The sequence below is a fragment of the Sebastes fasciatus genome, chromosome 20, assembly GCF_043250625.1.
Source record: "Sebastes fasciatus isolate fSebFas1 chromosome 20, fSebFas1.pri, whole genome shotgun sequence".
NCBI lineage: Eukaryota > Metazoa > Chordata > Actinopteri > Perciformes > Sebastidae > Sebastes > Sebastes fasciatus.
The window spans coordinates 15322206-15336953 of record NC_133814.1 but is presented as its reverse complement, the minus strand read 5'-3'; the positions used below and the strand labels follow the sequence as shown (position 1 = coordinate 15336953).

The 14748-nt window shown below is 43.0% G+C and overlaps 1 protein-coding gene across 1 annotated transcript in view; it reads left to right on the top strand.

The window, feature by feature from the left end:
* nrg3b (neuregulin 3b) overlaps window positions 1-14363 on the top strand; it is a 223356-nt gene extending 208993 nt beyond the window's left edge. The window contains exons 7-9 of the mRNA XM_074619002.1: window positions 4578-4690; window positions 9839-10021; window positions 13131-14363. Of these exons, the coding sequence (XP_074475103.1) occupies window positions 4578-4690; window positions 9839-10021; window positions 13131-13893 (1059 nt within the window). The 3' untranslated portion in view covers window positions 13894-14363. The remainder of the gene's footprint in view (window positions 1-4577; window positions 4691-9838; window positions 10022-13130) is intronic.
* The last annotated feature ends 385 nt before the right edge of the window (window positions 14364-14748 follow it).

The following is a 14748-nucleotide window of genomic DNA, read 5'->3' as shown; positions in this document are numbered from 1 at the left end:
GCAGTTGAAATTTTGGCTTGACAGCTGAGAAGTCGTTCCACATTTGATGTGTAGCTGTTAAAGCTGGGGGAGGCAGTTTATTTTTGGTGTTATTGGGCAAAAATTCCATAATAACTTTTCAGCATATTGTGATTCAAGTGGTACACCAGGGTAGCCAATTTTCTGTAAAAAAAAAAAAAAGTCAGAATTTTGAAATGCAGCACTCATCCTGCAGCTCTCCTCTCCGTCCTAAGCCCCTCCCACAAGACGAGAATGGGCGTATGCACGCGCTTCACACAGTAACATGTACGAATTCTAGTCATTCATTTCAAACATCATCCCGATCATCATTGTGATCCTGATGCTGTCATGTAGCGGCAATTCTATGAAAATTACCGCTCTGTTTTCTTTGCAAACTTGTGGGCCTGTAAAGCCCTTTGAGATGACATATACAGTATATGACACATTCGAGGCTCTAACGAGCTTTAATATCAGTGAAGCTTTTCAGAGATGGAGAGAAAGTGTTGCTAATAGTCTGGCCTTTTGCTTACTGTAACCGTTTTCTTTATTCATCCACGGTGAGCTCACGCAGAAGGCTATATTAGTAGAGATGGAGAGAAAATGATGCTCCATCTCTGAAATTCGCCAATATTGTCCGACTATTTTTTAGAAGTCCGTCTTCTTTTTTTGGTTGTTTTGCAGCGTAGGCAGTTGTTGCCAACGCTGGAATAGTAACTTTTCCTGCAGGATGATCAGTCTATGAATCAGGCTTTCATCGAAGGGACGTGCACTTGCATCTGCCTTTCTAGAACAGCCAATAAGAACGCTCTCCCTCTCTGAAATGACCTGTGATTGACCAAAGTCTCCCGTCACAGGCTGGATTCTTTAAAGCCTGAAAACAGAGCCATGAGGAGGTGCAGAAGTCTCTCTCAGAACACTTGAATTACAATATGCTGAAAGGTTATTATGGATTTTTTTTGCCCAATGATGCCAAAACAATACTGCCTACCCCCGCATTAAGAAGCTGTGTTGAAGTCAAATAAAAAAATGACAGAACAGAGCACATGATTTTACTACTGCACTAGACAAATTCATAACACGCCCCACACAAAACACCTTCCACAGACACCAAACCAGTCTCAGCACAGCCCAGTTTAATGTATTTCAGTCAGCTATCGTCCCATAGCACAATAGCAGGCTATTATGTTAACACCATGACTAGGAGAATGTGGTGACAGGAATGTATGAGAGCTCAGCATGCAGCGATGCCCTGCATCCAGCCGCAAAATGCTTTCAGAGCTGGACGCAGGGAGGAGGCCAGGAGGAAGGGAAAAGACAAAAATAAAACAACAACACAAGCTATAATAGAACAGTGTGAGGGAAGCTTAAGGTGGGACGTGAAAGATCACTGGCTCTAAACACCCAGGGGGCGGCATGAGCTGAACACACCAAGGAAAGATTAACAAGTGAAACCTATTTTTCCACCGATTTGACACAGCGACCCCAGACCACAGCTATACTCTCCACCCACTCACCTCAGCTTGCAACCATCTAGAGAGAGGACATAGGCTGTGGGTGGCGCCCATCCTACAAGTTCTCTGGGTTTCCTTTAAAGGATAAGTTAGACTCTACAAGGAGGAACAGAGCCGAGTGTTCTTAAAGAGGCTCAAAATATTCGCTGCCAAACTTCTCGGCGTCAGTGGGTTTTTTCTTGTGTGTGTGCGTTTGAGGCGGTAAGGTGGAGGATGAGCGCAGTGAGCTGTGAACAACAGGCTGGCTCTGTCGAGGCAGGTGCACAGGGGAGGATGAAAGTCCATTTTGGTCAGTGTCTTCAATACTGTCTCTATGATAAACTGATGTGCCACTGGAGTATCTTTAACCTCCCCAAAAATGTGTCAACTCCCTGAACTCGGGCGTTATAGACCAAGACATTTTCCCTCAAGGTGTGCTGAGTAGCAATGCAAAAGACTTATGCTGACATCATTGTTACACAATGCATTCTGCAGCCGGTATGAGCCAACTCAGGTTACTAAACCCTTGGCACCTTTTTTTTAAAATAGACACCTGGGCACCTGCACTGCCTCGATACTGCGTGTACTTTATACAGCCCTGAACTATTATGTCCGACTTCACTGCGCACCTGCCCCCGGCTCATGCAGCATTCGTACATATTTGTGTGTGCCTATTCCATCTGTCACCGCAAATACCTATACATATTTGCACATCTGGCAGCATTCCTGCGCATATGTTCCCTCCATCTGTAATTCTGAATTCGAATAGCCATGTGAATTGCACACGTACCTGCACTTAACTGTAGATACGCGGATCTGTAAAGTGTTTTATATGAGTCATATAGGACAGTATGACTTGTTTCAAGGCACTTTTAAGGGAAAGAAAGAGAAATGGAAATGTAATTGCATAGTTAAACACCTCCCACCTCCTCTCAGAGTTGAATCAACACCTCGGTGGCAATAAAATTGTGTCTCAAATAAAAAAAGATAGGGTATATGCACCCATGAGACAAACTGCACTGGAACAGACATGCACCAACATGAAGGAATAGGGGCACACAGGCTGGGAAGACAAGACTAGAAAAACTCAATTCCCCTCAGCCGGAAGCTGGAGGTAACTAACTAGCCGAACTCTAAGAAGAGACTGGGTCACCCCCAGGACTGATGCAAGGGCTGTATGAATACTGCATGGCCGTAGAGGATAGTAAGGGCCACAGAACAGAGCCTTGTGTACAAAAATCCACAGAAATATATTTTAATAAAAGCTCTGGTGTGCCAAAAGGCTGTGTTCTCTTACACCAAAGTCGATTCAACAACACCCTGTGGTCATGTGGTCTCACAAACAGTGTCTTCATTCCACTTACATTTGAATAAACAGGCAATGGACAGGTTGAAATTGGCTTCCTGCTCTCATTTAGAGTATTTCCAAATTAAGAGATAGTCTGAAATGCATCCAACAAGGCTGACGTCCGTGCGCTACGCCTCTTGAAGTGGTGGGGTTTTATCGTAGCTTTAAAGAAACAGAAGGCACGGAGCCATCCGAGAATTAACCAGGGTGCCAGTATGAGGACGAATATTAGCCACTTGTTCATCAAATGTTGTGACGGCAGCTGGGATGATATGAAAGCATCTGTAGGTAGGTGATTAATAAACGGACAGGCCAGCGCTGCTTGATAATTAATAATGCTGTCAACAGTTACAAACTCAATGCTAATGTGCATGTCAGCGCATCATTGTAAAACAGGTGCTTAACATTTTGGTTTCGTAGGGCCAAAATTGTGTTTGGTAGTCACGTTTGTGCAGTGAACTGCATCTGGTGGTGGATTTGTGCTGCTGCTAGTTCAAGAATGTCCTTCATGAAGAATGGTCAAATATCCCATTATGCACAGTTCAGGACCTGTTATTTGATGGTAAGCCAAGGAGGATTAACGCTGCTCTGAATGCATAGGTTTCTCCTTCTTATGTAGTTGATAGTCAACATATTGATTGATTTTTCTGTTTCTATTAAGCTCCTGTATTTTCCCTTTTTTTTGTCTCTCCTTGAAATAAATCCACATTGTGTTTATCCCAAGGTTTTCACAAGTGGCAGTAAAAACAAGGCAAAAGTGAGATATAGGAGGGAACAAGTGAAAAGGGTTACGCCATGCAGGTCTACCATTGTCTGCCTCGAGCTATTTATTTTATCCCCTGACATAGATATCATCCTCCGGGAAAGTTTACCACAGTAATTGTTCCAGAAAGTGAGGCGTTTTCCCCCTGCAGGGTACATGAGAGGGTGGCCGAAAATGATCCGATTTTCTTGCACAACTAGTGAACAGCAGTAACAGCTCCCTCTGGGAGTCAGGGGTGTGTAAGGGAGGGAAAAAAAGGGGCTTATCAGGCGTGAGCACCCTGAACCGGCTGTGAGTCACATGCAATTGCTTTAATGATGTAAAATCAGACGGAGAGAAAAAGGCCAGCGCAGGAAGCAACTGTAACTGGAATAACAGAATTATCTCATGACTTAGTGTCTCACAGGGGGGTTCTTGGGGCATCCGTGGTCGCGGTGCCGGCGCTCTGTCTGGGGCCTGTTGTAAGATAATGGCGTTCATTTTGATAAGAATAAAGGGGAAAGAATTGGGGGGGGGGGGGATTCTTTAGGAAACCATTAATGTAATCTTGTGTGGGATTAATTCTTTAGTGAAGCGGGAGTGCTATGAGGGCCATGGTGGAGTTTATTCACAAAGCGTCCCCTTCTTAATCTGCAGTTTAAAATGTAAAGTGTAATTAAAGACTGTCTGACTAAGGGTGGGGGGGGTACACATCAGTGAGAGAACATCCTCAACCTGACTGGGGACTTAAACCTGAGTGGGGGCTCGCTGCTAAGCCACATAGAGTATCCCCAGCGTTATGTATTATACCCCGGAGCTTGTTTTCCTGTGTTGATTTACATAATAGCTTACACCTGACCCTCTTGATCATTATAACAAATAAATCCGAGCTAATAAAGAAAGTACATTCCTGTGTCTTACTCATAGCATGAGGATAATAACGGAGATACATCCTGAAGCCACAATTACCATGTTTTTCTTCTTCCTTTTCTTGCAGAGCTGCAGTTCTCACGGATCGTCTGTTAAGGGCAGCAGCAGCGTGGCGCCCGGCACATCAACAGCAGCCCCACCTATTCTCAGCAGAGCGCTGTCTAAAGGGAAACGCTTCAGGTGACAATGTGACATCCTCTTATTTCCTGTCTCATATCGCTCACTATATCCAGATACGAGAGGCAGGCAGCCAAGTGAGAAAATGTAATCATCCGGCAACATGGAGAGAAAATATAGACCTCCAAATAATAAACAGATCATTTCTAAAAAATTGTTAGAAAGATTTATGTTGATTATAACTGGGAGATACTATATATATCTTGGATACACTACCAACACCATAAGCTTTGCTTGTGTGCATGTCCTTAGTTAGATTCAGACGTTTTATTGGAGGATTATTGGTTTAGCTAGATTAATTAAATGAAAATTAGAGTCTCTCTAAATAGCTGGGAGTGAAGATGTCTTTATTTACATGGCATGTCCAGTAAATTGTGCAAAGTGATTAAATGTGTGCTCAGGCAGAATTGACTTCTCGCACACTGATAGGGAAGAGGAGACGTCCTCTGAGGAGAAGCGAATTTTAATGTGCAGAGAGTTAAACATTGATTCAAGCAAATTCCTTTCATGCCATCCTTCAAGTGACAGAAGATGAACAACATTTTGCCGCGAGGGCTCTCAGAAGCGGTTGTGCTTTTGTGATCCCAGCCGTCAGTATCAAATGCTGCCTTTTGAAAATCCTCAGAAGAACACAGGGATGTGGGTATAGAGCGTGCTACAATGCCCCTATCTGGGATGTTTACAGAAAAGCTTCATTGGCTTTGATGATATGGGTGCAGGCACATTTTGACAGTTAATGACATTCAGCCACACGGCGTGCAAGAACTCATTTCACAAAAATGTATTTCCCTTAGCAGCTATTACACTCTTTGTTGGCGAATCGCTAATTGATTGCTGCTAAAATGTCTACCTTTCACTTGATGTGACGGCGTTGAGAGGCATTGGAAGCAATTCCGGATAAGTAGCTGTTGTGAGAACAGACTGTGCACTGAGGCTTCACACGTTTATTTAAAGTCTCATTACATCGCTGTGTGCATTAGACAAACTTGAAGCGTTATATTGTGAGAACATACAGTCCAGGATGCACGGCGATTAGAGGCGGCTATGTTTGCAGATATAATGGGCGACTCAGAGAGGCTCTGTGAGTGTACAGACAGAGGGAGTTTTTTAGATGTCTGGTTGACTATGATGACAACTTTACTGAAAACCCCACTGAGGCGGCAGTCGTTTTTCTGTTTTAATGGGCCGCCGCTGTGCCGCAGAGGAAAGTTTGTCCGAAAAGGTTGTCATGTGTGGCCGCGGGGACGGTGCCAAAACGCGTCCTGGCTTTTTATCCTCCACAGTGTCGCGCAGGTGCTTCGCGGAGGGTAGCTGACAGTCAATCGTGTGTTCAGTTTGTTCTCAGAGTAGGGGGAGGCAGGGGAGAACTAGACTGTGATGGATGATGTTGAGATGCTTTCAGCTATTGACCTGAGAAAAGTGGTCCACATTTTGAGCTATCAGGAGAAATGCCCCATAAAAGCATGTCAATAAGTCCCATCAATATCGCTGCAAAAGGTTACCCTTGTATCATAGGCTTTATCATTGGGTACGAGCATGAGCAGATTGATTCACATGCTCGAATGCACAGTATATCTGTTGACCTGGGATTTTGCTAAAACAATGTAGACATCACTGAATATGTAGATATAAGATAAAGATAAAAAAACAAAAAACAAACATACAGTATAGCCTGCTCTTAAACCACAAAGAAGAACAGTCGGATAGGCTGTCACAATGGCGACGCAAACATGCTGATGTTTATGTAACGATCTTGCGTTGTGTTATGAAGACAGCACAGGCCAGGATTCTCAGTTGAGTTGGCTTATTCTGATAATAGACAAACAGTGCGGTCACTGAACTGTTATGGAATATATATTTTCAGTAATGATGTTACGCTTACACGGTCAAGTTATGCGTCACTCCCTTAAAGGCAACCACACATATTTTAAAGTGACAGAAAACTGAACCAAAATACACATATACGTATACAGCTCTGGTGCAATGGCAAGTGGAAGCATGTTACATTTAGCAGACACAAAGTTTACCTTGTTCACCATCATATATTAGGTTTTTTTAGCATGCTAGCTTTTGCTAATTAGCACTAAACACAAAGTGCATCTATGGCTGATGGGAATAGTAGTTTTGCTGGTATTTGGCATAGACTGTATATCAGAAGTGGACGCGGTCACCGTGACATCACCCATTGGTTTGTGGGCTACGGTTTTGAAGCCTTAAGTTTGGCATTTTGGCCGTGGCCATCTTGGTTTTTTGGAACCAGAAGTGACACGAGAGGGTGGAGCTAAATACAACCAAATGCTGAGTAATACATTTTTAGGCGACCAAAAAGGTTATAATTAACTGACCGGACAACGCCATTGTAGCAACCTGTCAATCACAAGGTAGCCCTTGTGATTGACAGCCGTGCCCTAAAGCATACCCTGCTTTATGGTCTATTTGACTCTAAATGGAACCATAATTTACTAAATGAACATCATGCTGTATTGAAGAAGACTTGAAACCAGCAACTGAGACCATAAACTCATGTTTACAATGTTTACTGAGGTAATAAATCAAGTGAGAAGTAGGCTCATTTTCTCATTGACTTCTATACAATCTGACTTCTTTTTGCAACCAGAGGAGTCGCCCCCTGCTGGCTATTAGAGAGAATACAAGTTTAAGGCACTTCAGCATTGGCTTCACTTTTAAGAACAGGAGTTTGCCGCCTGGTATTTGGTCATAAACAACAAATAAACTGTTTGACCTCATGGTGGCGCAAGAGGAAAAGGCAGGGGATCAATTCAAATCAGTAGAATGAATGTCTGTAAAAGATATTTCAGCCTGGACCAAAGACAGACATCCCTAGAGACATGTGGCTAGCGTTTATGAATTAACACTCTCTCTCTGTGTAGAGTAGTGCTCGTTGTATACACGTCAGCTGGGAAATATGAACATATCAATCATTTTGAAGTTCAACCATTTCAATTTTGATAAGTTCTGAATAAACTGACCGGCATAGCTCCCTCAGTTCCGCCTGTTCTCAAGCATATTTCCAAGTTGCTTTGCCAGCAAAATCTGACGGAAATAACACCGTCCAAGTCGATGTATAATCATCACACTGCCGGTAGTCAATCACTGTTGTCATTTGTGCTATTGTGGAATTTGATCAATCACCGGGATTTATTATTGGATTATGAGGAAATTGTAGGCTAATCAATATGCTCAAATTGAGTCAGTGAGCATGAGTCTTTCACACGCATACATTAGAAGTGCTGCGTCTGGTATCCTGCTGGTTCTGTGGGAAGGGTGTTTATTTTTTGTCACATGTCATCCTCCTCTGTCTCCTAGTGTTTTCTGACTCTTTCCAAAAAAGGCACACAGAGAAGAATTTAATAAAATATGTGCTGGATTACTCTCACAGCCAGGCTTACCCATTTAACATCAGGAGGCTGTACGTTTTTGAATTGTAAAGATAAGCAGCTGCCTTTTAGTTTTAGACCTTTAACTTTCAATAATTACAACAGCCTGGCGATTTTATTCACAAAATCACATTTGAATTTCTCCAGCTCTCAGTTAATCCTAATTAAAAAATCAGCATGCTAATAGCCAACAAAACTGACATAATTCAGCTTTATTCATATCAACTTTTTACAACATCAGTGGATGCAAATGTTAATGCTGGCGAAGACTAGAGCCAACATTAGCCATGCTTATTGTTCCACAGCCACGGACATTTGGAAATTATTATAGCTGAACACTTTTTGCACAGTGCTCCAGTCAGCTATCAATTAATAACCACACGTCTACTGGACTATTGAGTCTACTGCTTGAATTAAAAGGAATGAGAGAGTTCAGTTTAAGGACAAGCTAGAAAAATCTGAAAGTTTGGACATCTTGATTAACATTTAAACACAGTCCACTGCTTCATACATAGACTATTTTTGTAATGTGTGGCTTGCCGCAATGCCAAATTATTCAAGAGCCAAAATCAAGCTGGGAGAGTGTTTTGTCGCTGATTTGTGTTTAGTGCTTCGATACAAACAAGTTTTTCACCCAGAAGTAATAATATGTCACAAGTTGCTTTTTGTGGTTCAGTTAAACTGACACAATCAAGTGAACTATTGCTCACAAAGGAAACAGTAGCAGGTGATCAACAAGGCAGACACGGTGCTGAAGTATATTCAAATAAACTGAAATTTCATACTCCCACGCGTGCTGTGGGAGTTGTTTGTTCTTACGTGATATACTTACACATTAGGTTGCGATGTAGTGCAGTATAACTTTGATTCACATTTGATGTCACGGCTTTATTGCTGCAGACGTGCAGGGCTCTGCTTTGAAGTTGACCGCCTGCTGCCCACAGAACAATTTCAACACAGTGCGTCTAGGCAGGAAGCACAGGTTCTAAAGCCTGCCGCTTCGATCCTCGGCGGCAGCAGGATATCGACGTGTTCCGGTCATTTTCATGTGGGTACAAGAAATATGCCCCTCTTAAAAGAAGATGCTCTTTAGCTTCAAGCAAATAGTTCACAAAAAGAAACATTTAAAGGAACAGTGTGAGGCATTTAGAGGGATCTATTGGAAGAAATGGAATATAATAGGGATGTTTCTAACGAATAATTTCCCTGATGTTTAAACGGAAGTTTAATCTTAAACTAGTTGACTCGTCTAAAAGTAAGAAACACTCAGAAAAATCAATCTATAAGGTTAAACGTTTTAAACATTTGAAATCAATAACCAAATTATATTTTCAATGCCGCTGAAATCAATAGGCCTCATGTCCCCAGTGTCCGCGTCAACATTTATTGAAAAAAAAGATAGATTATGTGTAATCGAGTCTTGCTCTACCACAAATCCTTCTCTCCTTTGGAGTCAAGACAAATGACTTAATGTGAAATCTATATTGCTAACTGGTAAATTACTATTCTTACCACAACCTCAGTTTGATGCTTACACTTCATACCAAGGTCATTAATGCACAGAGTCTATTGAATGTGGAATATGATGCTTTTTTTCCAACTCAAACATAAAACAGAAAGTTCAGTCCAGTCTATTACACATCAATGAACATGGGAGATGAGATACATTTAATAAAATAAATGAATTACTGTAGAGTAGTGTGTTAAATTTGTGATATTCACCCCCTCTTATTGGTTTCCCTTGTGGTTACAGGAGCAGTTCCCTTTCACTTAGTCCTGCCCGACAACGGAGGGAGACTAATTACTTCAGGACCCCACCTATTTCCAGAGGGAAACACAAAATATCGACAAATCTCACCGACGGATCCAGAGTGAACGGCCACGTCTACAAACATTTGCAGGAGGACGAGTCAACAGACATGGAGTCCATAAGAAGGTGAAACTTTTTCTTTTCTCTTTTTATTAGTTTTGTCATGTTTATCCCACAAAGAGGAAATGCCCTTTTCTCCGCTGATGTCAAATAGCCGGTTCAGTGATACCGACCCCGGGACTAACTGAGGTTAAGCTGGAGTGGCAGAAGGATAATTTTGTGAGAAATGAGTTTATGACTGAAATGCTCGCAGTTCAAATCCGCAAACTAGCTTCATGAAATCTGATCCAGGGAAATAAATGAGATCTCCTCCAAGGGGGACTGTCACAATTCATTTTGGAGAACACACTTGATCGCAACCGCTCAACAGATCATGGTGCCGGGGAAGTCCAAGAAATGAGTGTGTAATCCTCCTCCCTACACTCGCCATTGGGCTCTCGCTGTGAATGAATATGTGTTGTATCTGCAAGGTTTTATCAGGGTTAAAAATGCAACAACGGCGCCAAAACTAATTAGCAGATCACATTCGAATTTCAAGATGTCCAGAATGGGTTGATTATGGCTAATGCTCGAGCATTGTGTGGAAGCTTCGTGGGTCATATATCGCCTAAATAATTACATTTTCTGTCATTTACAAGCTAAATATGGAGCCATATTGTGTGACTGCATTCTTCTAGAACAAAACCACAAATTGCAACGGATTAATTTCAGGCATTGACACATCTTGAATTCTCCTCATGCTCCATCCTGATGTCGAGTAAGGACAGCGAGTTGCCCTATTTTCATGGCGATCATACAGTGAAGCACAGCCACTGGCGCTGTTTCCGGAAGCATTATAAAAAGCAGGGAGGACTTTTTTTGGCAGAGCCACCGCTCGCCAGTTGGCTATCTGGGGGCTTAAAATAACTTACACATTTTAAAAAAGTACAGTCTGATGATCCTCGCTGGCATGGGTTCAAAAAAATAGCTCGAAGTGAAATCCTCTCTGACACGTTTGTTATCACAGAGGGATGTTCGCCCCGTGTCCTCGAGGAGGGAGGAGATCATCCATGTCGAAACAAAGTCTTTCAGTTAAGACTTTTCTTTCTGCCTCAAAAGATCCTCAGATTATGAACGAGATTGATTATTACGTAACATGTAAAGCTGGAAAACATTTATAGTTCATTGTTCATTGAAATGCTAAGTAGAATAATGCCTAATGTCAAGTTCTCGTAAAATCAAAACATGGAATTATTTTTAGGTTTTATTTACAGATGCAGACGAGAGCTTCTTTAAGCTTGAGTAAGGCAGCCCCTATTTAGCATATGACTCAGGAAAAGCCTAATTTGCTGTCAGTGTGTGCAACTTGAGCGATGGCACTGTTATCAGAAACGTCTGTCGTTAAAGCAGTTGCGTCCCTCGTGCATTCCGCGCACTTAAAAGTGCCTCGCAATGTTTCTATTAGCATGCCAACCTGATTGAGCGCTACAGCGGCTCGTAAGATACACTGCAAGCTGCCAAACTCTTTATGTGACCTATTTCCATAATTTACATTTTTAAACAAAGCTCCGTGGAGCTCAGCAGCTCTTTTCAAACGGTTGTGCTGGGGAGATCCTCCAGGAGCAGAACAGTTCCCCTCTTAACACACACAGAATAACAAATAAACAAACTACTAAAGAAACTAATGAGAAATCTTTTTTTTAAATCACAAAGGCAAAAATCTGTAGGCTATAGGCAGTTTAACCTAACACAGCTTTTAGGAGAAGAGCTGGAGTAAGAGGGCTTCTTATCTTTTGGGGATAAGATTGCGTTTGTACAGTTAAACAATTTAGATCTCATTAGCCGTTGATAATTCCCTCGCAGATCCATCCGTCGAGCTAGTTTCTCTGGCCTTCTGGAAGTTGAAATGACGTATTTCTCGACTTACCAGCCATACAACAAGCTACCAAGCTCACAGCCCCCTCCTCCTCCTCCTCCTCCTCCAGCCCCCACCTCTCCCTTGTTGCCATGGTTACACCCTCTCATCTCTGGAAATGAGAAATGGGAGGTGGAAAGGAGAGTGAGAGAACGAGAGAGAGAGAGGGGAAAGTGAGGAAAGAAGGAAGATTGTGCGGAGATGATGAGGGGTGCAGCGAAGGAAGGATGGGGGAGAAAAGTGTTAGAGGCGAGAACGGCAAACAAACACCGAAATACTCTTCCATGTTTTCCGTTTTGTGACAACAAATCCCCGCAGAGTATTGTCGGTTTCATTATCCAGTGTCAAAACATATATTTACAGATAAGGACAGAATTGAAGGCAAATTTGCTACGGGAGTTATTTTTAGATCTGTTTTTGATCTGCCGGATTTACCTCCAGCTTGCTTTCGCCCTTCTAATACCGAGGGAGGAATGGCGAAGTAATTCAATTATTTAAACTTGGTTATGCTACAAACAGTCTCTGAAGGCTGACAATAACACCGGCTGTCTCCTAAGGCTTCGCCGGGGTGAGTCGAAATGTGAATTGAGTCTTCAGTAACAATATTGTGCGCATTCGACTCATATACAAGCTCACCCACTTGACGCTGGATAAGTTTCCCCGCTCTGCTGTATTATTTTCACACTGAACACGTTGCCCTTCAAGCTTGTCGGCGCTGCTTCGTGATACTTCACTCATACTTGACGGCAGGATGCATCATCATGACAACATACGTGCTGAGACTCTCACACCCCGCGAGCACACCTGCATTCACCCCAAATGTCACATTGTAAAGCCGTCAGACGAGGTGTGTTCGGTGAGATTATATAACCTAAAATTAGAACACGGATGTTCAAGAAGACACATTTTTACATACACAGGCCGAGGTCAGGACCAGCTGCTGCGTTGCTAAAGCCTTAAATATCCGATAAGGCATTCATGAGAGAAAGGATTGTTCAGTTAAATATTCATGCAGAAACAATAGAGACTGCTCGTGTGGAGGATTATAAATAATTACGCGAGATTATGAAAGAACAATACCTAAATAATATTTTTTATTGGTGCAAGACGGAACAATGAGGGGAATTAAATGGTAAAAAAGCACAAAAGAATGGACGCTTCATCTCCATATTCTATATTACTCCTCTTAGGAAATGAGTGTCCCGGACAAAAAGGTCACAATATAAATGACTTGGTCTCTCTTTCTCACCCTGCCATTTCTATTCTTTCTTCTGCCTAAAGGTGTGATTCTGCCGGTGGAAAGGTCGGCGCCCTCCTCAGCAGGACTTCGCTCTCTCACTTCGCAGCCAGAAAGGGATGGACCGAGGTCCCGTGCACCCGTCTGGATAAGGGAACAACCTACCTACCGCCTTCCCTGCGCACCCGGTCCGTGCCCATCATCCCCTCGCTACAAGCATGTGACCTCGAGGCGGGGAACGCGGACACGAGCGAGCGGAGCAAAGCGGGGCTCCTCAAGTGGTACCCGGCGCTGGCTGGAAAGACAGCGGCGCCCGCCGCGAGCAATTCTCCCTCTTCGTCCTGTGAGGCTGTCGTGCTGGCGTCCGGTGTCACGCCCGGCGGTGTTCGCCCTCCTCCAGCCACCATCAACGTTACACTGGGGTCGGAGAAGAACCTCAGCTCCACGCATACACCCTGCTCCATTGAAATTACAGTGGAACTAGCGCAGGAATTAAAACAGAAAAGCCTTTCCATCCCCGTGAAAATGTCAGGGTCTCACAGCGAGATCCAGCGCGGCGGCACAAACACTCTCGATGCCGGGACCGCGCAGGAGTCAGGAGGGAAAAGCGTCCAATATTCAGCCAGAGTTGTGCACACAGGCGGTAGTGGGAGCACAGGTTCGAAGGCAGCAGGCCAAAGAGAAGCCCAGGGACGGTGCCAAGGTCAGACGTCCCTCGCGTACGGAGGCGCAAACTACTCCTTGGCCACCAAAGGACCCAGCTGCAGAGGAACTGGAAACGCTTATGCCAGGCCCTCCGCGAGCTGATTGGATTAACTCTGTAAAGCTTCAAAGACACTGTTTCCAATAACTGTATACCTTTGCTGGTGGCACAGGATGTTTAGCAGGTGGGACCATCTGTGTGGCCACACGGACCAATAACAGATGGCCGTCGATTCTGAAGGAACACGAACAGATTGAACTGCAGACGAAAAAAAAAGAAAATACTGACATCAAATTATAAAGACAAACAAACACACATTGTGAATAAATGTGACTCAATAAGGAAAAACAAAACCGTGACTTGAGTGGGAGCTTGACTTAAACAGTGTATTGAAAAAAATGCCACTATTTAAAAGGAGCTTCTACTTAGAAACCAAAATAGTGTGTCATCTCTATGTTGTTTCTCTATTGTAAAGAAATGAAATTATATATGTCATATAATATATGTCATATAGACGTATATATATATTTGACATACAATTGTGACAAAATAAAGACTAAGATAACAGTGTTAATTAAGGGCATCTCAATCCGTTTTTATTACATGATGATGTGAAGAATGTCTGTGTTTGTGTCTTAAATATACTGAATATCAATATAAATACCAGATGTTAGTGTTCAAATCACATCTGACATCAAGGTTAGGGCAATTTCTATCTCAGTTTTCCCTTCGTCTCCATGGCAACAGACACCTGTAGCATGCACTGGATTTAATCACGCACTTGTTCAGCTTTCCCCCATACCTCGACCCTAAAAACAGCCACAGTAATTAGCTCATTGTTTTTGCTTCATATATAGGTAGCTGTTCTTCAGGTGTGTGTGTGTGTGTGTGTGTGTGTTTCTACTACAGTGACATTGTGGGGACTCCTTTTGGGGACATGATGCACGTCCCCATAATGT